At 49.8% G+C, this 23,327-nt stretch overlaps 1 protein-coding gene across 1 annotated transcript; it reads left to right on the forward strand.

Moving 5' to 3' along the window:
- Positions 1-3,266: 3,266 nt before the first annotated feature.
- On the forward strand, positions 3,267-22,227 carry MAS1 (MAS1 proto-oncogene, G protein-coupled receptor). Its single transcript, XM_058735826.1, has 2 exons — positions 3,267-3,655; positions 19,708-22,227. The coding sequence occupies exon 2, from the start codon at positions 19,744-19,746 to the stop codon at positions 20,719-20,721; it is 978 nt and encodes a 325-aa protein (XP_058591809.1). The 5' UTR covers positions 3,267-3,655; positions 19,708-19,743; the 3' UTR covers positions 20,722-22,227.
- The last annotated feature ends 1,100 nt before the right edge of the window (positions 22,228-23,327 follow it).

The raw sequence follows: 23,327 nt of genomic DNA on the forward strand, positions 1-23,327 counted from the left end.
GTGGGAGGTCTGAGAGGACTCAGGCCTGGGGACCTAGCTTCCCCACAGCTGGGCCTAATCCTCCCAGGGTTCACCCAGGAGGGCGGCTTCTGTCACTTCCTCGTGGGTTTGCTTCCCCCTGTTGCCACACCTGCTGTGGTTTCTGCCCCACCGCGTGGGCCTGTCTACCTGAAGGAAAACAAATGACATGGGGGGAGAAACATGCCATTTCTCTTTAAGGTTCGATGTTTCGGATATGTGTGCTGAAAGTAAAGATCATTACTTGGGAGAGACCCAACCAGTCCCAGACAGGGCGGGCTAGGGGAAGCCTGGAGAAGATTCCCCAAGGCTGATGGGACTCAGATCAGCCTGGGAGAGTTCTGTTCTCAGGGTTTTATCTTGGGTTTTTATCTGGCCAGTGAGATCTGAAGTCTCCTTTGCAGGACTGGAGGGCAGAGGGCGGGACCAGCCCTGTTCTGAGACCCTGTCCATCAGATGGTGCAAAGAATCACTCCAGTCAAGTTTGCAAGTCCCAATCTCTCGCATCTCTGAAGTTGCTCTTCTCCCAAATGGTGAACCCAGACACTTTGTACAAAATTAGTTGTCTGCCACTCTGAGATCTGCTGTTTCCCGCCCAGACTCTGAGGTCTGTCGTCTCCCTGTGAAAATGAGTACTCTGACCAGCCCCACCCCCCCAGCTACTCTCAGTGTGAGAGAACCTGCTCTCTTGTTTTCTACCTCTTGTTCTTTCTTTCTTTCTTTCTTTCTTTCTTTCTTTCTTTCTTTCTTTCTTTCGAGAAGGCACAAGTGAGCCAGGGGCAGAGAAATAGAGAGAGAGAAGCGGGGCTCATCCAGGGCTCTAGCTCACCTGACATGGGACTCGAACTCACGAACTGTAAGATCTGACCGGGAGTCACATGCTTACTGACTGAGCTACCCGGGCTCCCTCTTGCATCTGGCTAACACCAAGGGGAGTGCTGGGCTTTGGGGGAGCACTTGGTGGCTATCTCCCCATCATCATGAGCTCAACATCCAGGGCGAGGCAGAGTCCCTTCCAGAAGAGGAACACATTCTTGGACGTGAGTGGAATTCACCGGGTATCCCTGGGTTTGGCACTGGGTAGGGTCTTCACGGCATTGAGAGGGTTTGGAGCTCGAGCAAATGCACTTTGGGTCTATTTATGGATTCTACCGCTCATGGGTTGTACCACTTACGGGCTTTCCCTCTTATGGGCCCACTCTGTGGCCTTCTGGGTTGCTAAATTCCACCATCCTTGCTCCTATAATTCTCATCCCCAGGCCTCCTCCAGCACGTTGCCCTGTTGTTTGTTGGGAGAAAGAGGGATGTTGTTTCACCTCGTGGAGGTGAAAGCTAGAACTTCCTTCCACGCTGGACATTGGGGACCGCAGACTTCGTTCCCCCAGGCTCCGCTGGCTCTGTTACCCGTTCTCTCTACACCTCCCTCCTCCAAACTCTCCCTACCTCTCAAGAGGAGGATGATTACTCACAAAGACAAGCCAGGCACAGAAATAGCCAACCTATTTGTGGCTTAAATGCAAGCAGTTTTATTTTTACAGAGAGTCGCCGTATTTTCTCTAAGTAGAAATCATTATCTACCCCAAATGAAACCCAGGCTCCACCTGCAGTGTTTCTGCTTTTGTTAGTGGTGCCGATTAGTCACAAAGCAATCCGCGCCTCCTCCCGCCCACTCGGTCTGGGGGGGCGGGGGGAAGAGAGCCCCATCTCTGCCGGGCTCCCCCTGCCTCGCCGGCTGCTTCTCTGGATCCTCTGCCCTCACCTGGGCACCACCTGGCCTCTCCACCGTCCCGGTGGCTTGTTCCTCATTCGCCTGGTGACTCTCACCAATTTACAAATTGGGCGACTTGTTCTCTGTCAGGATGGGTAGACTCCTGTGTCCTTCTAGGAGCTGGGAAAAGCAAACCGGTGAGGCCCTCTGTTCTGTTGACTTAAATAATAATGACGTTGGAGTCTCCTTCCAGTTGGTCACTCAGCTCAGGGTTTTCACAGCCCCCAAAGGGACAGGGTGAAACGTGCATAAAATCTGGACAGTCCCTGAGCTGCTGAGAAGCAGCGAATGTGGGACAGAGGAGCAGAGTGGATCACTCTGCCCCCCACCCCCACCCCTGCCCCGCTCTCCTTCATCCCTCCTGTCCTTCGGCTGTCTCTTTCCTCCCCGACCGTGACTTTGCAGCCCTCTCAGCGGCCCGGTATTGCTCTCCTACCTGTCTTTGCTGGCGTGTGCCCGGCCCCTTCCCACCGACCGCTCCTTCTTCTCTGCCTCGCAGTTCGCTTTAGGAAACCCCGGTTTCTGATTAGCCTCCGGGAATTGTAAAGTCCTCCAGGACCCCGACCCTCTCCTCCTTCGGAACATCGGAACCAGGTAATGCGAGTGCACTTCCGACTCCCCTGGCACCCAGCTCACCTGAGGTTTTGCTCTGCCGCCCGATGGGTGCCCCGAACCTCACCTTATTTTGCCTGTGGCTTGAGGTCCCGAGGGAAAGCTCCCGGTCTCCTCCTTTCTTCTTCCCGCCGGGAGGCCAGACCACAGATCGGGCTGTCCCCCGCCAGCCCCAGCCCTGCGGCTCACTCGGGTCCTGCTGCTTATGAAAGCAGTTGGAGGAAAGCTTCCTATCTGGGCTCCTGAGTCTGCTTCCCCGCAGGATCTGAAATCGCCTTCTCGCCCTGTTTTGATCCCATGGGTCCCGTGGGTCCACTACTACTCTGACACAGTAACCACGAAGGGATGCTTTTGACAAGGAAGAGACACTGCCACGAGTGGAGGGTGGGTCTTCACGAGAGGGCTTGGCGAGTCAAACTATCCAGAATTTTCCCACTTGGCCTCTGGGCCTTTACACCGGGGCCGTTGGAAAGGGAACAGAGGTCAGGGGGAACGGAACTTGATCGCAGGGGTGAGAACGCACATAACGGGTTAGTCTCCGAACCAGGCGGAGAAGCTGTCTGGGCTCCCGTGTCCCTCCAGGGACTCCATGGCTGGGCTCCTGGGCTCCCTGTCTCCACTGCATCGTGCTCACACCCTGGCACGGGCTTATGACTCTGGAAATGCGCTGCAGGCAGGGAGCGGGTGTTTACTTATTGAACAGGGTGTCTCCCACTGTGCAGGTCTATATCCACATCTTACTTGCTCATTGCAACTCTTTGTGGTAATACAATTGGCTCCATTTCCCAGGCGAGCAGATGGAGTCTCAAAGAGCTTTGCAGAGACCGGCCGTCAGGGACTTGAGTGGTTCTGTGTTCCGGCGACATGCGTGATTGTGCCCTTCCACAGGACGTTTCTCCGGGTCCCCTTTCCCCTCGGCCCTGGCTGGCCCTCACGGTCCCAGGGGGTCAGCCACCCCACGTCACCCCCGGCTCGTTCCCACTCTGGAGCGGCGTGAGGATTTTCGCTCGAGTGCTTCACTGAACGGTGCCATTTGAAGTGCGGCTTCTGCTGATAAACGTGGGACCATCTGCTTGGCGCATCTCAAATATTTTCAGCAGCGGGAGAGCGGCTCTGATTTCTCCAGAGAAGGGAGGCTGAAGCCATCCTGGGAGCTGCGGGGACCGGAGACCCCGCAGGCTGGGCCCCAGGGCCCCAGGATGCGAACGGACAGCGTCCCCGCTGCCACCTCTGACCCTCCCTGAGCAAATGGGACTAGTGAGTCTGCACCCCGGGTTTTAAGTGCTCAGCTGCCCCCGGCGACCAGAGTTGAGATGTCCCCTCTTTGAAAAGCGACCTCCCCGGGGACTCTTTGCGTGCCGGTCGTTTTTACAAGGGGTTGGATATTCGGTGGGTGGTGACTGACAGACACCCCTGTATCCCCCTTCCTGCCTTTGTTTTGGAAAACTTGCTTCCTCGCTGGGTGAAGTGTCCACAGACATTGCTTTGCAACTCCGGGGTTGAAACTTCCGTGTCGGCGTTTTCTTTCTGACTCGTGGTGGGGGCGAGGCTCTCGGGGTCGATTCGCGAATCCGGTGCGGGCTTGGAAGGGTTCGAGGTCGTTTCGTGTGTTGCTCTGAATGCTAGAAGGGTCGGGGTCTGAAAGGGTTGTTACTATATTTGATTCCTCTGGGGAAGTCACCGGGCTGGAAGCAGTTGGACATGGCCAGAGGCAAAGCTGGATTGATTTTTTTTTTTTTTTTTTTTTTTTTTTTGCCTTTGCTTAGTGGTCACCAGAATTAGTACCTGCTTCTGCTCCTTGTGAAACTCACACGTGCCATCCAGGGGTGGCAAGGTGGCCCTGAAAGCCATCTCCTGTTCCGTCTCATCTTCGATGTATCTTGGCACTATTTCCCAGGCAGGGGTGGAGGGCGTTTGGGGAAACTATGTATAGGATGTTGTTCAGTTGCTTCGTAAGCAGCAGCGAGAAGGTGGTTAACGAGCCTGCCTCCAGAGCTTTCTCAACCTGGCACCACGACATCTGGACCAGATAATTCTTTGTTGCGGGAGCCGTTCTGGGCGTTGTGGGGTGTTGAGAGGCAACCACTGGAGACCAATAGTGCAGACCTGCCAACCCCCCCCCCCCCGCCCCGCACCCCCTCCCCTGAGACCGGTGTTGTAAGGGGCTCCTGCTGTACGTACAATGGGAAGGGAGCAAAAAGTTTTTGCTTCTCTGTGCAGATGGCTCAGGTGGTAGGAAGCTGGAAACGAGACGTTTAATACCAGGACAGATGTCCCTGCCCTGCACATTCCCATCAGATCCCGTACCTGCCATGGAAATTCCGTCTCACAAATAGGTTTCTGTTTGTCCAGTTCACTGCACACACACAGAAGGAAGAATTTGCCCTTTCCTCGGGAGCTGCGTCCCCGGGAGGGCCAGCCTAGGGTCAGGCCTCTCTTTTTGGTTGCGGAGGAACAAAAAAAGGTTTCAGATGACCTCCTGTGGAGCCCTGGTTTTGTTGGTTTTTCTCTTTTTCCTTTTCCTTCCTCCCTCCCTTCCTCCCTTAATCCCTCCCTCCCTTTCCTCCCTCCCTCCCTCCCTTCCTTCCTCCGTCCTTTTTTTCCTTCCTTCCTTCCTCCCTCCCTCCCTTCTTTCCTTTCTTTCCTTTCTTCTTTCCTCCCTCCCTCCCTCCCTCCTTTCCTTCCTTCCTTCCTTCCTTCCTTCCTTCCTTCCTTCCTTCCCTCCCTTCTTCCCCCCTCCCTCCCTCCCTTTCTTCCCTCCTCGATGGGGCAGGCTGGGAATGCAGGACCACAGGAGGACTGTGGCCATTGAATGGGAATGTGGAAGGGCATGTTTGCTTCTTAGGACTCTAGAGAAAACTTTGGCGAGCAAATTGTATAGCATTTAAAACTCTTTGCCTTATGCCCCAATGAAGCTGAAGAAAGTCCACAACTCTCTGCCTTCTTTGATTCTCCTTGCTCGTCTATCACCCCACTGCCCATCTCTTCCTCTCACTTTCGTAGGGAGGGAAACACAGGTAGCAATTTCCAGGAGACCCCCCCGGGACACGGGCTCTGCAAAGCCCACATCCTTAAACGGCTATGGAAACCACCATGCTTGTTTTCGCTGCTTGTGGATTCTCTATCTCAATTTGGCATTTCCACGAGACTCATTATCGGCAAAGTGCTTTTCAATATCTAGGTTTCCTTACACCCTAGCCTTCCAGAGATACATGAAAATGCCAATTATGCGAAGCAACCGAAGCTCAGAGGGGCCAGACTGCTTTCTGTAGGACCTGGATCTAGCAGTCACTTGGAAAATGGGGCTCTGAGGCAGTGCAGCCTCAGCAGAGGGGGAATAGACAGTCGTCTCTGCAGGGTAACCTGAACACCGTCAGACTTCTCTTTTCAAACATCTCCTTTGCACTCAGACGCCAAATTGCCTCTAGTTCTTTTGATTTTTGCAAGGGGGAGGTGGTGCCCTCTACTGCGATCAGCCTGGCTCGCTGTGGCTTGTGCGAGGTGTTGGGGCCTGAGAGGGTGAGCTATGAGCATAGCGGGACAGCCCAGCCAGGGTGAGGGGGGTGGCGACATGGCGGGGGGGCAAGGAGGTGCACCCCTCTGCACGGGGGTGGCGGGGACTGGCACCAGGGTCAGGGCTTCTGCTGGGGGAGGAGTGTGTCCAGGGCAGAGGGCAGTGGCAGCGGTGGCCTGACGGGAGGTGAAAGAGCCGACAAAGTGGGGGGAGCGGCCGTGTGGGGACGGGGGCTGGGCAGTGGCAGACACAGAGGTGATTTACCTACAGGTGGGTGGATCAAATAAATAAATACATGGGGGATAATGGGGGCCAAGTGTCTCACCATCAGAGAAGGGAGTTAGAAATATGGCGAGGAAGAAGACGAAACTAACTCAGTGGCATTGGATTGAAATCGGAGATGCTGATGTGAATCCTTTGAATATGTATATATGCGGACCTTTGGACAACATGGGTTTGAACTGCAGGAGTTCACGTACACGCAGATTTTGTCGATAAACACCGTACAGTACTGTAACTGTGTTTTCTCTTCCTTTTTTTAAAGTTTATTTATTTTGAGAGCGAGCATGAACATGAGTGGCAGAGGGGCAGAAAGAGAGGGAGAGAGAGAATCCCAAGCGGGCTCCACACTGCCAGCACAGAGCCCGACTCAGTTCTCCATCTCACAAACCATGAGACCCCGATCTGAGCCGAGATCAAGAGTGGGACGCTTAACCGACCAAGCCACCCAGGCGCCCCTCTTCCTTATGATTTAATAACACCATTTTCTTTTCCCCAGATTACTTAATTATAAGAACACAGAGTGTAGTACGTATAACATGTAAAAGGGACCGGTGCAGGGAACATACAAGATGAGCAGCGTGGGGTAAACCATCCAGGGTTTTGGCTTAAAGGACTAGGAATACCAGAGCAGGGTCTGATCGCTGCTTCAGGGCGACTGGGGTGGGTGTGCCTCAATGAGAGGCCTGGCTGCAGACGTACAGAGCTGTGGGCGACAGGGTCCGATGTCCTGGGGAGCTGTCTGAGCTGTGGGCAACAGAGTCTGATATCCGGGGAGCTATCTGAGCTGTGGGTGACAGGGTCCGATGTCTTGGGGAGCCATCTGAGCTGTAGGCGACAGGGTCCAATGTCCTGGGGCGCCGTCCGAGCTGTGGGCGACAGGGTCCAACGTCCTGGGGCGCTGTCCGAGCTGTGGGTGACAAGATCTGATGTGCCGGGGAGCCGTCTGAGCTGTGGGTGACAGGGTCTATGTCCTGGGGCGCTGTCTGAGCTGTGGGCAACAGAGTCCGATATCCGGGGAGCCATCTGAGCTGTGGGTGACAGGGTCCGATGTCTTGGGGAGCCATCTAAGTTGTGGGCGACAGGGTCTGATGTCCTGGGGCGCCGTCTGAGCTGTGGGCAACAGAGTCTGATATCCGGGGAGCCATCCAAGTTGTGGGCGACAGGGTCCAATGTCCCGGGGCACTGTCCGAGCTGTGGGCGACAAGATCTGATGTCCTGGGGTGCCGTCTGAGCTGTGGGTGACAGGGTCTATGTCCTGGGGAGCTGTCTGAGCTGTGGGCAACAGAGTCCGATATCCGGGGAGCCATCCAAGTTGTGGGCGACAGGGTCTGATGTCCTGGGGCACCGTCTGAGCTGTGGGCAACAGAGTCTGATATCCAGGGAGCCATCCAAGCTGTGGGCGGCAGGGTCTGATGTCCCGGGGAGCCATCCGAGTCAGAGCCAGAGGTTTGGTGCCACTAGCATGTGGTCATACTGAATGAGGGGGTTGGACAAGCCCACCCAGGGAGAGTCTATAGGGTATGACGGGAGAGGCTCAGCAAGTGAGCCCAGCAGCCCAAAGGGCCAGGTAAGGAGGAATCCAGGAAAGGACACAGAGAAGAGGCTGCAGGCAGGCAGGAGGGGAGCCGGAGGGAAGAAAGTATGTCTGTTTAGGCAATGGTGTCATCTTGGGAACCACAGCGAGAGACATGGGGTAAGAGACCTCAGCACACTGTGTGTGTGCCACGGGCAGGGTGAGCGCGATCACATCTGACTCCCTTGGGGAGGACTTTTCTCAAAGCACAACGTGGCGAGCGGCTGCAGCTGATTCTTATTATTTGTCCTCATGAAAGGACATAACCTGAACGTTCCCTTCTGACTTCAAGTATCAATACCTACAAGGGTGAAGGGTGACGCCCCTCATCAACAGAAGTGTTTGCTGGTAGTGGTGACGACTCAGGGTCACTCTGTTTCACAGAAAAAACTGGAATCAGAAGAAACTGAATACAGTGCATCCCTGTTGCGTTGTTATGGCTGTGAGTTTGGCCCTGGGTAGATGGCACAAATAAGCACTTATGATTTTTGGTAAATAAAAAAAAAAATCTGTCCTCTGATAAATCATATTCATCTTTTGGTAACAATTATTAGCCTTCGATAACAAGAAATAATCTGTTCTTTTATTACATAACCTTTTAAGAACTGTTTACTTGTTTGTTTTGAGAGGCAGGGAGAGAGCACACACAAATGGACGCAGGGCAGAGAGAGAGGGACAGAGAGAGAGAGGAGCTGAGGTCTGATGCTTCACTGACTGAGCCACCCAGGTGCCCCTAAATTACCTTTTTTGTTTTTGATTTTTTTCAATATATGAAATTTATTGTCAAGTTGGTTTCCATACAACACCCAGTGCTCTGTTTTTAATTTTTTTAATGTTTATTTATTTTTGAGACAGAGGGGGACAGAGAGTGAGTGGGGGGGGCAGAGGGCGAGGGAGACATAGAATCTGAAGCAGGCTCCAGGCTCCCAGCTGTCAGCACAGAGCCTGACATGGGGCTCGAACCCACGAACCGTGAGATCATGACCTGAGCCAAAGTCGGACGCTTAACCGACTGAGCCACCCAGGCGTCCCCCCCCCCCCCACCATAACCTTTAATAAAAGTTAATCCTCTGAGTCAGGCTCCAGGCTCCCAGCTGTCAGCACAGAGCCTGACATGGGGCTCGAACCCACGAACCGTGAGATCACGACCTGAGCCAAAGCCGGACGCTTAACCGACTGAGCCACCCAGGCGTCCCCCCCCCCCCATAACCTTTAATAAAAGTTAATCCTCTGAGTCTGTTAATAAAAACCATTACTGACAATCAAGTTGATGGTGGTGATGGCTTCTGGTGTCATTGAGGCTGCTATTAAATGTCCCAAAGATGCCTAGTTGGCTCAGTGGGTTAAGCATCTTGATTTGGGCTCAGTTCATGATCTTATAGCTCATGAGTTCGAGCCCCGCATCGGGCTCTGTGCCCACAGTACAGACCCTGCTTGGGATTCTCTCTCTCCCTCTTTTTCTGCCCCTCCCCTGCTCTCTCTTATGCTGTCTCTCTCTCCCTCAAAAGTAAATAAATATTTTTTAAAAAGGTCCCAAAAGTTTTACTGGGTGCATGTACAGGTGAGTGAACTTCACACATACGTGAACTGTTAACAAAGAACAGGTGTGGGGACTAGAAACCGTGCCCGGTGGGCCTGGGCAATCTAGGCTCTGGTTCTGGTTCTGAGGATGCTTGCGAGGGAGATTTGTCACCTGTAAAATAAAGGGCGGTGGGCAGGATCTCCCCGGTGCCTTCAAGCTCCAACCCCCCGCCACCAACAGAGTATGAGCAGACTTGTAACGGCAAGGAAGTGGTGTAATAAGGCTCCAAGCTGCGTCCCTTCCATCTTTCATAAAATACCCCAGTTTCTGGGGGAAAAGAACCTGTCACAACAAATATGATGAAGTGTTATCTTTATGAAGAATTCTCACAACTCAATAAGAGACGTGTAACCATGAAAAAATACTTAGCCAAAGAAGACACAGGGAATGTTAACCATGAGAGAATATCCAAACTCATTAGCAATCAAATAAATGCAAATGAAAACGAGCTACTTTTTTATCACCTACCAAATTAACAAATCAAAAAAAAAAATGGAGATGTTGTTGGATGGGGGGGAGCAAGTTTGTGTATATAGATACGCAGTGAAAAAAAGAAAGCGTTTTATACTTTTCACGTCCGCGTAATTGGTTCAGGTGTTTTTGGAAAGACAGTTTGTTAATATGCTTTTAAAGTCTTCAAAAATATTTATACCCTTTCATCCAGCAATTCCGCTTTTAGAAATATGTCCTAGGGAAATAATTAAAGATGTGTGCAAAATTTGCATCTGAGGGAGTTCATTAGAGAGCTTTGTTTTTAGAAATAATGATGAAAAGTAAGAAGCAACTGGTATATCCAGGATTAGAGGATTCTTACAAATAAATGATGGTTCATCCGAATAGTGACTAGTCAGGTCATTTTTTTTAGGGTTCATGGTGACAATATGGTATGGAGTGAAAAAAAAAAGGCAGGATACCAAAAGAGATAAAAAATGCCATTTCATTTTTATTTTTATTTGTTAAAGTTTCTTCATTTTTGAGAGAGAGAGAAAGAGCACAAGCAGGGGAGGGACCGAGAGAGAGGGAGATATAGAATCTGAAGCAGGCTCCGGGCTCTGAGCTGTCAGCACAGAGCCCCACGCAGGGCTCGAACCCACAAACCGTGAGATCATGCGCTGAGCTGAAGTCAGACACTTCATCATTTCAATTTTATTTTTTTTTTTTAATTTTTTTTTTCCAACGTTTTTTATTTATTTTTGGGACAGAGAGAGACAGAGCATGAACGGGGGAGGGGCAGAGAGAGAGGGAGACACAGAATCGGAAACAGGCTCCAGGCTCCGAGCCATCAGCCCAGAGCCTGACGCGGGGCTCGAACTCACGGACCGCGAGATCGTGACCTGGCTGAAGTCGGATGCTTAACCGACTGCGCCACCCAGGCGCCCCTCATCATTTCAATTTTAAAAAGGACCGTGTGTGAGGCACAGAAGCAAGACGAAAAGAAAATATCCCAACGTGTTAAATCAGATTAATTTTGATGAGTAGTTTTATATGTGGTTTTTCCCCCACTGAATTTTCCAAATGTTCTTCAATGAGCACATACATTTAATGAACAAATTGTTTTATAATTAGAGAAAAAGGCAATCACATTTTTAAAAATACGCCCATTTTGCGGGGAGGGGTGTCTGGGTGGCTCAATCAGTTAAGTGTCTGACTTGGGCTCAGGTCATAAGCTCAGGGCTTATGGGTTCAAGCCCTGAATTGGGCCCTCTGCTGTCAGCGCAGAACCCGCTTCAGATCCTCTGTCCCTCTTTCTCTGCCCCTGCCCCCTGGTTCTCTCCTCTCTCTCTCTCTCTCTCTGTTTGTCTGTCTCAAAATAAGTAAACTTAAAAAAGAATACCCCCATTTTGTGTTGAGATGAAACCGAATGTACCATGAATTAGCGGCCAAGCCCTTGTCTACAGCAGGGCAGTTCAACCAGAGTGTGGGGCTACTTTGCTCCCAGGGGAATTTGAACTCAGAGAGCACACAGCCACCAGGTCCTACCCTGGCCAAGTCACAATCGGGAAGTAATCAAGTCATTGGGGAAAAACAATCCCCTATCACATTGGAGAATCTGATGCTTTCAATTCCTTGAGTAGAAAGAGTGGAGGCAGACAAGATCGGGCTATAAAAGGTAAAGTCTTAAAAATAGGGTCCAGCCCCAGGGTAGAGCGGGAGGCGGTAGGGAGTCAGAATCAGGAGCTCCCAGCTACAGGGTTCCCTCCAACTGGGTGTTAGATGGCCTCTCACAGTCTCCATGGTGGGCTTCCATTTCCGGGTCTGTAAAACGAGGGGGTTTGGTCAGACCAGGGGTTTCAGACTTCTTCTTCTTCTTCTTCTTTTTTTTTTTAGTTTATTTATTTTGAGAGAGGGGTGGGGCAGAGAGAGAAAGAGAGAATTCCAAGCAGGCTCCACACCGTCAGCACAGAGCCCAACGCGGGGCTCCAACTCATGAACCATGAGATCATGACCTCAGCCGAAGTCAGACGCTTAACCAACTGAGCCACCCAGGCGCTCCCCGCCCACCCACCCCCCCAGACTTCTTTAAGTGGGAGGCCGGCTCAGCTTGATCAGACCCTGGGCTCCAGGCCTGGCCAGCTCTGGGATCAGGATCCCAGGAGCTTTCAGCCCTGATGCCCTGCAGGGTCCCAGGGGCACAGACATGGGGAGGGGTGAGTGGTAGGGCCCCGTGGAGTTGTGTGACACAGTGGTTCTGAACGTGGCCTACTCATTAATCCTTAATTTTTCTCCTGTAAAAAGGGGGCAATGACGCCTTCTAATGTACCGCTTTTTCCGTAGGGGATCTTCTGCGAGAAGGAAGAGAGGGTAGGAAGGTGCTTCTGCGATGCCTTCAGTAGTGCTTACCCTTACGGGTGCCATCACCCAGTCACCTCGAGGTCCCATCTGACCCCCATCTTACGTGGTGCTGGTTACTGACCGCGTCCGGGCACAGGGGGCTGTGGGGATGAGCTCGCCTTCCTCCCCGTCCTGTCGCTGCCGCGTAACAGGCACCACTGCAAACACAATCTCTCTCTCTGAAAACGAGCCGTACACACAAAAAAATGATTTGCGTGTCTGGACAGAGCGCACAGCTCTAGCACTGGGTTGACACGCAGACAAGTTACTCTCGGGGTGCATCCTGCGCTGCAGATCTTTGTCTTCGCTGCTTTCCAAGAACTCACCTGTGTGTTACTCTGAGCGAGGCCGTTCATTCTGTCGGTCAGAGACGACCCTTCCTTCCACGCTCCTCATCCAGCCCTGCTGCGATGTCCTAGCCAGCCAGCAACAGAGAGGGACGAGGTACAAATGACCGAGGAACCCTGGGGAAGCGGGGGTAGGCGGAGAGCAGGTTGGACCAGCTGCATCCAAGGCCCGTCTTGCCACCTGCCGTCAGCCCTGGAGGGGCTGAAATTCAGTTTGGTCTGGTAAGACCAGGAGTGCGATGATAGCAATGTGTCCTTTATTATTGTTTAAAAATATTTTTCATGTTTATTTATTTTGAGAGACAGAGAGAGACAGAGAGAGAGAGACAACGAGTGCGCACACAAGCGGGGGAGGGGCAGATAGAGAGGGTTCCAAAGTGGGTTCCAGGCTCCAAGCTGTCACCACAGAACCCAATGCGGGGCTCGAACCCCCGAGCAGTGAGATCATGACCTGAGCTAAAGTCGGACGTTTAACTGACTAAGCCACCCATGCACCCCAGCAATGTGTCCTTTAAAATAAACCCCACTCCGGGCGCTTGGGTGGCTCAGTCGGTTAAGTGTCCAGCTTCAGCTCAGGTCACGATCTCATGGCTCCTGGGTTCAAGCCCTGCGTCGGGCTCTGTGCTGACCCTTCAGAGCTTGCAGCCTGCTTCGAATTCTGTGTCTCCCTCTCTCTCTGCCCCTCCCCTGCTCATGCTCTGTCTCTGTATCTCTCTCTGTCTCTCAAAAATACATAAACATTAACAAAAATAAAAAATAAAATGAAATAAACCCCACCCTAACAAAATCATGTGGAGAGCTACCATTAGTTTTTACTGAGAATTCGTTTTTATGGGATTTTTATTAGCTTTCTAATCACATCACAATAAATAACTGCCTCGGGATTTTTGCGATTCAACACGTTACACTTTGACCACTGCAGAACTTTCTATTAACTGGCATGTCCTGGGCTGGAGGTTGTGGCTTTCTCTCTTGGGTGCTTTCCTCAGGACCACTGCGATGGGATTTATTTCTTGGAATAATTCAGGAAGTTTCCATTGGATGCCTCCCGTGTGCAAGTGCTAGGGATTCAGACGTGAATATGATAAAACCCTGTTTTCCATGAGTTCGCAGGTTAGTGGAGGAGATACGATTTTAACTCTGCTCTAAGGAGCAGTGTCTGGCCATGGAGGCAATGAGTGCGTGACTCCAGAATGGGCGAGGGGAGCACTGGGTGGCTGGCGCAGGGAACAAGGGGGCCAGGAAGTGAGGAGATGCCTCCCGAGGGTCCAGGCCAGGGTCATGGGAATGGAAGATGAGCAGGCCTCTGGTTGTTCCTGCATTTGAAATTCACAGTCAGGCAAAAAAGCACAGTGATAAATAATGTTCTAAAGATCTCCCGTGTGTGTCTATTACCTTTTGTTTAATGAAGTTCTGCTTATTGAAAAATGCAGGCCCTCGGGAGCAGGGCACACAGCGACGCGGACCCCCGGAACCTGCCCTGACACGCCCTTCCCACACTTCGTTCGTAGTGCTCTGCACCCCGAGCTCTCTGTTCCCCACACTGTTCAGGCCGCTGTCCCTCCCCACCCCCACCCCACGACCCGGTCCCGCTCTCAGACACAGATGCAGCCCCATCAGATGGAACGCTTAGTTCACTGACCCTTCTTTCTCTTGTCCCCTTCATGGTCCCTGAGGCCTGACTGCTTTTTTTCTGAAATGTCTCTGGAATCTGTCCCCTCCTTATTTCTCTGTAGGACTTCTCAACAGCCCCTGCTGGCTTCTTTGCCCCATCCATCTTCCCCCTCTATCCAGCCTTTAGACTAGGACCAGGGTAATCTTTCTAAAACACTGCTCAGGACATATCCCAGCCCTGTGCTGAAACCTTTCATGGCTCCCTAGTGCCAATGCCGGAGGGTGTCAAACCATGGCCCATGGCCCACCCACATCAGAATCCCCTAGGCTATGAAATTGCAGATTCTAGGGCCCCACCCCAGACTTTCTGAAACAGCAGGGTCTTAGAACTTGCATTTTTAATAGGCAATCCCAGGAAAATTTTAAGTATCAAGCTGGATAAGCAGAGCCTGTAGAAGAAGCCTGATGTTTAGAGAAGCATCATAACCTGGCTGTCCATTCATTCATATCCTTGCAAGGTCATGCCTCTGCCCAGGGTCCTCCAGACTTCTCAAACCCCACCCCAACATCCTAGGCCCTCCTGCCTCCAGACTCTGTCCATCGGTTCCTTTTTCTTTTCTTTCTTTCTTTCTTTTTTTTTAAAAATTTATTTTTTTGAGGGTGGGGCACACAGAGAGAAGGAGAAAGAGAATCCCAAGCAGGCTCCACACTGTCAGCGTGGAGCCCAATGCAGGGCTCAACCTCACAAACTGTGAGATCATGACCTGAGCCGAAATCAGAGTCGGACACTCAACTGACTGAGCCACCCAGGTGCCCCTGTTCCTTTTTCTTAAAATGCCTTTCTTCCCTCCCTCAGCTACCAAACTCTTACAGACCCTTCAAGGCCCAGCCCTGGAAAGCCCGAGACGCTGCCTCCTGCTGCACGTCTGCCTGGCATGTGGTCAAGTTCTCCTTCATTCCCTTTCCTGTATTAAATTAGGTTTCGTTCTGCCTGTCTCCCCTACAGTACGGTACCGAGGGCCATGTCTTATTTCTTCATCCTTAACACTTTGTAAAGTGACCAAAACCTAAATGTTGAAAAATGGAGAGAGGGTGATCTATCTCCAGAGAGTGAATTTGGTTACTTTGGTTTGACTGTGGAAGAAAAATGCAATTCGATCTCCTGTGTCGAAATGCCTTTCCTAACTGGCTTGTATGCGCAGTATATGACAACAATCCCGCACATAATGAGTAGCTGAAGAAAGCTGAATGATGCTGTGGTCTGTGACGTGTTCCAGGATGTGAGCCCGAGTGAACAAAATGTTCTTATCAATTTTCTTAGGAATGCTGATGAGAATTCAATTAGAAATTAGAAAAGTTCTGATTTCACCTTTCTAGTCTTTGGTTTACGTTTGTTGTTAACAGATGAACACATTTGGCTTCCTTGTACAAGGTATTTTGGTTTTGTGATGGTTCGCAACCTGGGCTGTCAGGTATGGTGGCCACTGGCCACACGTGGCTGTTGAGCCTGTGAAACATGGCCAGTATGATGGGAGATGTGCCGTAAGAGTAAAACACACATGGGGGTTTAAAGACTCACAGTGAAAACCAGGTCGTAAAATATTCATTAATATTTTTTATATTGATTACATGTTGAAATAGTATTTTGGACACACTGGGTCAGACAAAATGGTTATTCACATTCATTTCACCTGTTTCTTGTTAGTTTTTTGTATGTGGCTACTAGAAAAATTTAAATTAGACATGTGGCTTACATTATAGGTCTACTGGATGGTGCCAATCTAGACCCTTCTTACCCTCTACCTTTTTCTATTCCGGACTATTCTGTTTCCTCTTCTCTGCCTCTAAAACATCACCCCCAACAACAAAATCCCCAGCTCTGAAACACCTGCCATTCAACTATGTTACCTGTGACCCTCCTCGTGGTGACCATTTGCACACCCCCAGGTTGTGCTCCCAAATTCCGGGAAGATTTTAGCACCCTGGCTCAGTCTTTTCTTTTCTCTTTTCTTTTCTTTTCTTTTCTTTTCTTTTCTTTTCTTTTCTTTTCTTTTTTTTCTTTTCTTTTCTTTTCTTTTCTTTTCTTTTTTCTTTTCCCTAACCATATTCCACTATTTCCTAGTCATTTCAATGTTCGGGCAGGTATTTCTTCTAAAGCCCTGGCTCCAGGTCCTGACCTCATCTCATATGACCTTGTCTCCCACTCTCCCTCAGCCGTTCCTTCCCACCGTCATGCTCGACACTTGTCAATAGCGAAAGCCCCCACACTGCACTGCCTTGGTCTCAAGCCTCCCTTTCTCCCACCCCCATAGCCTATTTTCCAGTTGCCTACCTTTAGTACTTGGGCTTCAAAATCCTCTGATAGCACTGGGATCTATCAGATGGCTCCTATGTCCTGGTCACTGTCCTCTCTCTCATGACATCACCTTTCTCCCAACCCTGTTAAGGTTCCATAGTCCGTCATTGTAGCCATTCCCTTCCGTGTGGTGTAATCCCATTGATGCCTCTCCTTCCCACACTGCACCAGCCTAGTAAAACCCTAGCCCTGGCTAAATCCGACTTCCGTCCTTCACCACGTGCCCACCTGGACAGCTGAACTGTAGCTGGAGAAAGGCACATGTCATGCTGAAGTTTTAAATTCATGAGCACCAGCCTAGGTGGGCTCTAAGTTTTGCCTGAAATCTCACTCTTTGTGCATTTCCTTATTCCTTTCCCCCTTTCCCTGAATTATTTTGCGTGCTGCCCTCTCTCCTTAAACTGTCCACCTCTCCTCACTCTTAGCTGATGATCCAGCTTCTATCTTTGCTGAAAAAAAGAGACACTGTACATTCAGTAGAGAACTTCTTCCACTTCTAACACTCCTGCCGTCAGCCTGCCCGCCTAGCTGCAAACCCTGCCTTTTCTTCTGTTCTGATGAATCAGTCATGCTACCAGTGAAAGCCCGCAGCTCCACCAAGCTCTAGACCCCAAAGCCATGAATCATCAATGGTTTCTTTCCTCCTGGAAAATTCTTATTAGCTTATCAACTCTCCCAGAACTCCCGCAGCCCTCTCCAGTTACCGCTCCATTTCTGCTTGAATTTACATTCAGGTTCCTCAAGAGGGTTGTCTATACTCACCGTCTGCACTTTCTCCCCTCCCATCCTCTCTGGAAGCCATGTTGGTTAACCAGGCTTTCGTTTTCTCTACTCTGCCGAAACTGCTCTCCTCAAGGTCAACAATGACTCTGCTCTAGCGGTCCATTCCCAATTCTCATGTAATCTGAACTTGGACCAGATGTTAGCACAGTTGAAACACCTTGAGCCACCTTTGCTCCCTGGACACCACTCTCCCTCGGCTGTCCCTTCCCTCTTTGCCAGATCCTTCTTGTTTCTTTTGCTTTGTTCTCATCTCCCCAGCCTGTAAACTTTGAAATGCTCCAAGGACTGGTCTTTGGACCTTTTCTCCCTTTTAATTACCTATATTTCCTAGATAATCTTGCTTAGCCTCATGATTTTAAATCTCACCTGGTTGCATACAATACCCGCATTTTTATCCCCAGACTCTGCCTGTCTCCCCAACTCCTGATGCTACTAGACATCCTATTTGGCTATTCCATAGGCATTTCACACTTAATATGCCTTTCCTAACCTATTCCACCTGCACCCTGTCCATTCATCAAATGGCTTAAAACTCCTTCTCTCTCTACTAACACATCTCAGCCATCAACAAACTAAATTGCATCCGGAATCCAACCATGTCATGCTGCCTCACAACCACATTCCGGTTCGTGCGTGGTCCATGGTTTACTTTTCTGTGTGGCACTTATTAGGACCTGGCATCTTTGTATTTGTTGTTGCTGTTTGGCTATTGACCACCTTCCTGGTGGAAAATAAACTCCAAGAGGGTAGTGCTTCGTTTCATCCACTGCCGTGTCCCAGCATGTAGAACAGTGCCCGGCAGGAAGCTGGCACTGAATAAATGTTTGGTGAATGAATTTGGGGAACGCGACTGTCTTATTTACAAACTTCTAGCAAAGGCTGGTCTCTACAGCAGATCTCCGGCCAACCGTGCCATGGTATTCTGAATTCTGGTCCTTGTGTTGGGCTCCTGGGGTATTGGGTCTATATCTTCTGTTTAATTAGGCAATGAAAGGAGAGCTTGCCCTAGTAAAAATAATTTCCCATCCCTTATCAGAGCAGCTAAGGGAAGTGTTAGGAGATGGGGGATGGGGACAGTGGAGGCAGAGGGCCCCTGGGTTCCTGGATCACAGCTCTGGGGAGGTAACTGTCCTTCTCAGCAGGCTGCCTGCTCATCTGGGTCTCAGGCACAGCTGCACTGAGCTCAAAACACGAGGCCGTGCCGATGCTGGACTTGTGCTGACTCAGTCCCAAAATATCATGTCATTGAGATGTGCAAACTTCATAAAATATCGCATCCTGTACTGTTCTGCCTCAGGGAAGCTTGTGAGAAAAGGGCAGATTTCTATTAATTTAAAATATTGGTTTGATCAACTTCCTTAAGGTTAATTATTTTGCACTTGTAGGGACGCTGGCCTACAAGGTCAAAGTTCAAAAAGCAAAGAAGGAACAGTGTTTCACAACTACCATCAAAATGACGGCGATTTCATGACCACAACAGAAGGTCAAGGACAAGTTAAACTTGGCACCAGGGCGAGGGTATCTGTGGCTGCCTACCTTGTCCTTTGTCGAGGGGGAGGAAGTGGCATCTGTGTGTTTGTTACGTAACAGGATGAGGGCGGGGCCTGTGCATACATTTAGTTCACAATTCATAAAAGTGTGATAGAAAGTTTCTGAGAATCTTTGCTTTGCAGTCTCAAATATTTAGCGTTTTTATTGGTTTCAAGTGAGTGCTTTGTTGAACATCAGTAGTGTTTTCCTGCATGGTCTGGCCTGTGCCTTTTGGGGCGACGACCACACCTCGCAAGGGCTCACCATCTGCCCCTCAGGGCACGTTGGCTTGCACCACACACCTAGGCTGGATAGGTGTCTGGTTTTGCCACAGGTATTGAAACCACATAAGACAAAAATGCCTTCTAATTGTTCACACTTTCAAAAATATCAGAACACTGTTGAACATAATTTGGGTACCTCTTCCCGATCATTTACGCATTGCTTGTGGCACTTTCTGCATCAAAAAAATAATAACAATGACAACATGGACCACGCATATATTTTATCTTTGCATGTGAATGCGATTAATCTGGTTCCTCAGGATGGGAGACAGAGTGATGGGAGATGAATGATTTTCAAAATACCATTCAGAAAGTTGGGCCAGACGGGAAATGGACCCCAAGAGTTCTGCCCCGCTCTGCTTTGCTGGATCCTGTTGGCCCTGAGCCACAAGCAAACAATAATACAGGATTAAGGGCTATTGGAGGATCAACAAGTCATTAAGTCAGTTCTCTTTTCTGCAGAAATGTCTAGTTTTATCATTGTCAGAGAGACAGTTGTACAGTTTAAACATATTTGTTAGCAACATGAAGTTTATGACCCAGAGCTGAGATTCTCCCTGCTACCCCAATGCATCACTTTTCATGGTGTGTTTTTGTTTTACTTGTTTATAGAAAATTACCTGAAGAGCCCCTGCCCCCGGCCTCCTCATGGAGGTGTCGAACATGACATCGTCCGTCGACGAGAAGTCCACGAACACCTCGACTGACAGGAACACCTCGGTCGGGGACCTGCATCGGGAAATCCCGGTCGTGCACTGGGTGATTATGAGCATTTCCCCTCTGGGCTTTGTTGAAAATGGGCTCCTCCTCTGGTTCCTCTGCTTCCGGATGAAAAGAAATCCCTTCACCGTCTACATCACCCACTTGTCTATAGCAGACATCTCACTGCTCTTTTGTATTTTTATTCTGTCGGTCGACTATGCTTTAGATTATGAGCTCTCTTCTGGCTATTACTACACGATTGTCACATTATCGGTGACGTTTCTGTTTGGCTACAACACGGGCCTCTATCTGTTGACGGCCATTAGCGTGGAGAGGTGCCTGTCTGTCCTGTACCCCATCTGGTACCGATGCCATCGCCCCAAGCACCAGTCGGCGTTTGTCTGTGCCCTCCTGTGGGCACTGTCATGCTTAGTGACCACCATGGAATATGTCATGTGCATTGACAGTGAAAGACAGGGTCACTCTCGAAGTGACTGCAGGGCGGTGATCATCTTTATAGCCACCCTGAGCTTCCTGGTCTTTACTCCTCTCATGGTGGTGTCCAGCACCATCCTGGTGATTAAGATCCGCAAGAACACGTGGACGGCCCATTCCTCAAAGCTGTACATAGTCATCATGGTCACCATCATCATATTCCTCATTTTCGCCATGCCCATGAGGCTCCTGTACCTGCTGTATTATGAGTATTGGTCAGCCTTCGGGAACTTGCACGACATTTCTCTTCTCTTCTCCACCATCAACAGCAGCGCCAACCCTTTTATTTACTTCTTTGTGGGCAGTAGTAGGAAGAAGCGGTTCAAGGAGTCCTTAAAAGTGGTTCTGACCAGGGCTTTCAAAGATGAAATGCAACCCAGGCGCCAGGAAGACAATGGCAACACCACCACGATTGAGACTGTGGTCTGAGCACGGTGGCAGGGAACAGTGGACAAAATGGTGGGACACAGATCATTTGTACTTTGCGCTTGGAATACCACTTCCATATGTCCTAAATAAGACACAGAAGGACACCCATCCCATGTGCATGAGAGACTAATGAGGAGGCTAGACTGTATTCTTGTACTGTATCTTCTGAAAAAGCCTAAAAATGTGTCGGACCTCTATCATTTCTGTACCTATAAAAAAAAACATTTTGTTCCTCCTCAGCTTTTCCAGCAACATTTCCCCATGAACTGTAGAAACTACTCTAGCGGGAAGGTTTACAGATGAGTACAGGAAAAGTTAATGAAAGCACTTGCTGGAACTTGAGAAGGTGGAGCGATATGGCAGGAAGAACATGGGCTTTGGAGTCAGATCGACTCTGTCATTTGCTGCCTGTGTGACCTCAGGCAAGTGGTTTGACCTCTCAGAACCCCATTTCCTCTCTTATAAAATGTTTAATAGTAATAGTCCCCAGGCTTGTAGTGAGGATAAAATGGGGAGATACAGTGTGAATAGCGCTTGGCACATTGTCAACGTTCAATAAATGTTAGTCTTTTCCTCACTCCTTGAAGTGGAAGAAGAAATACACTCTTCTGATTTGTAACACACACACATACATGCACGCACACGTGCACACACACACACACACACAGCTCTATTATATACAAATATTGCTGTGTGTTTTCAAATGTTAAATGTAAATTTATGAAGGTCTTCTGTCTGCTTGAAGCGTGAAAGCCTTTCACAGCACGGCACCTCTACTGAAAACCTCTGCAGATGTTATAACATCCAGCTAGCCATGTGTTAGAGTATCATCTGAGGTTGTGAAGAAACACATTTGGCCACCAGTAGAGGAGTTTCACATGGCTTTTCCTTCCCTCTGTGGGAATGCTTGATGTAATGGAAGTCTGTTGGGAAATCCTTTGCTTGATATAAGTTTTCATGAATGGAACTCAATTCATGACTTTGTGAGGGTGATTGTGCTTTTGGAGCCTCCCATCCCACCCCCATGAAATGAAATGATGAAGTGATGGGTTATTTGTGGCCACCAGGTTCTCACCTGCAGCCAGATGCAGGTTTCTGTGCTTCGGACTTCCTCTCCTCCTGGGCACTTCTTTGCTCTAGTCTTGGGAGAAGGCACCACAGCAGGGGCTGATGAGAGTGGCCACATCTCGGAGGGGCCCTGGGCACTTTTCCCAAGAAAATCTTGGCAGGACTTTGTCAGTACCTTAGTGCTCTGCTTGCTTGCCACGACTTATGTCTGAGTCTTTACAGTGTGTCCTGGGTTTCACCCGTGAAACCTACTGTGGCCCATAGACTACGTTGCTACGTTTCATCTCATTCTGCCCCTTCTAGGTGCCCCATGAAAGCGGCCATGCTTTGTGTGGGTCTAGGGGACTAAACTGTTCACTCCCGTAAATGAGCCCATTGGGATTTGTCTTAACCATTTGTCTCCGAAGGGTCAGAGGCGCTGCGATGAAAGGCTTCTCTGTTGCTTCATCTCCATCTTCTGACTTTGAAAGAAATGACTGCGCGTGAGCTGATCATGGGGGCAACTTCACTGGGGGAGATGATTGAGTCCCTCCCGCCCAGCCGACTCTGGAGGCAAGCAGCTCTTCTGTGGGGGATGACATCTGATTCAGAAACCAGGCAGCTTGCTTTCAGGAGCCCAGATGGGCGTGGAGCACTGACATTTAGAATGATCTTGTTTTTGATGGAAAACAGAGCATCTTCCCCGGGACAGAACAGAATACGGAGGTCAGAGCTCTCTCCTCTGTTTGCCACCATCCCCCCAGTGCTGTGCTGGCCTCTGGGGCAATAGAAAGGGATCTGCCTCATCTCATCTCAAAGGGATATTTGGTCTCAAAGAGGAACCTGAAGACCCGTGGGAAACAAGGAGTTTTCGCCCACGGAAAATACGATGAACTCATAAGAAGCCTTCATCAATTGCCTTCCTGCAGATAAGGTGGGGAAATTGAATGTGACCATAAATATAAAAATTCTTCTGACCTTTTAAAGAGCAAGGCCTGGCAAACAGGTAGGATTCAGTTTGTCAGTGTTGTAAGGACGAATTCCTCTCTCTTACCTAAACCCATTCCCTAAAGTGAACTATAAGATTAAAACTCAAGCAAGAAGATTTAAGTCAATATGCATATATGGAGAGTTGACTAGCTAATTTGTACCCCTTGTGCATTTAGACACTTGGCCTGAGTCATTGTAAGCCAGGGGGTGCCGTTTCTGAGAGTTCCCTGAGCCTGGGAGGAGCATGTTCAGATATAATGACTGTCCTTGATGAAGGGAACAAATATGCCTGGACGGTCTGCTCTGCCAAACTCCATGATGTGAACAAGCCCCTGTGTTCTAGAATCAGAGAGGAAGACGCACACGTGTATCTACAGCTCCAAGATGGGCACAGATCAATGTTAGGGGAGTGTTCTAAACAAAGTGGTGTTGCCATCAAGAGGAAGGTGAAATCCCACCTTGTGTAGTAAAAAAGGAGTGTTTCATGGAGGTGTCCTTTGGTTGCTTGAGGGCAGGTAGGATTTCAGTGGGTCGGGGAGGAGGGGATCCCCAAAAGAGTGCGGCATGAG

This window comes from Neofelis nebulosa, chromosome 6, assembly GCF_028018385.1.
Source record: "Neofelis nebulosa isolate mNeoNeb1 chromosome 6, mNeoNeb1.pri, whole genome shotgun sequence".
Classification (NCBI taxonomy): Eukaryota; Metazoa; Chordata; class Mammalia; order Carnivora; family Felidae; genus Neofelis; species Neofelis nebulosa.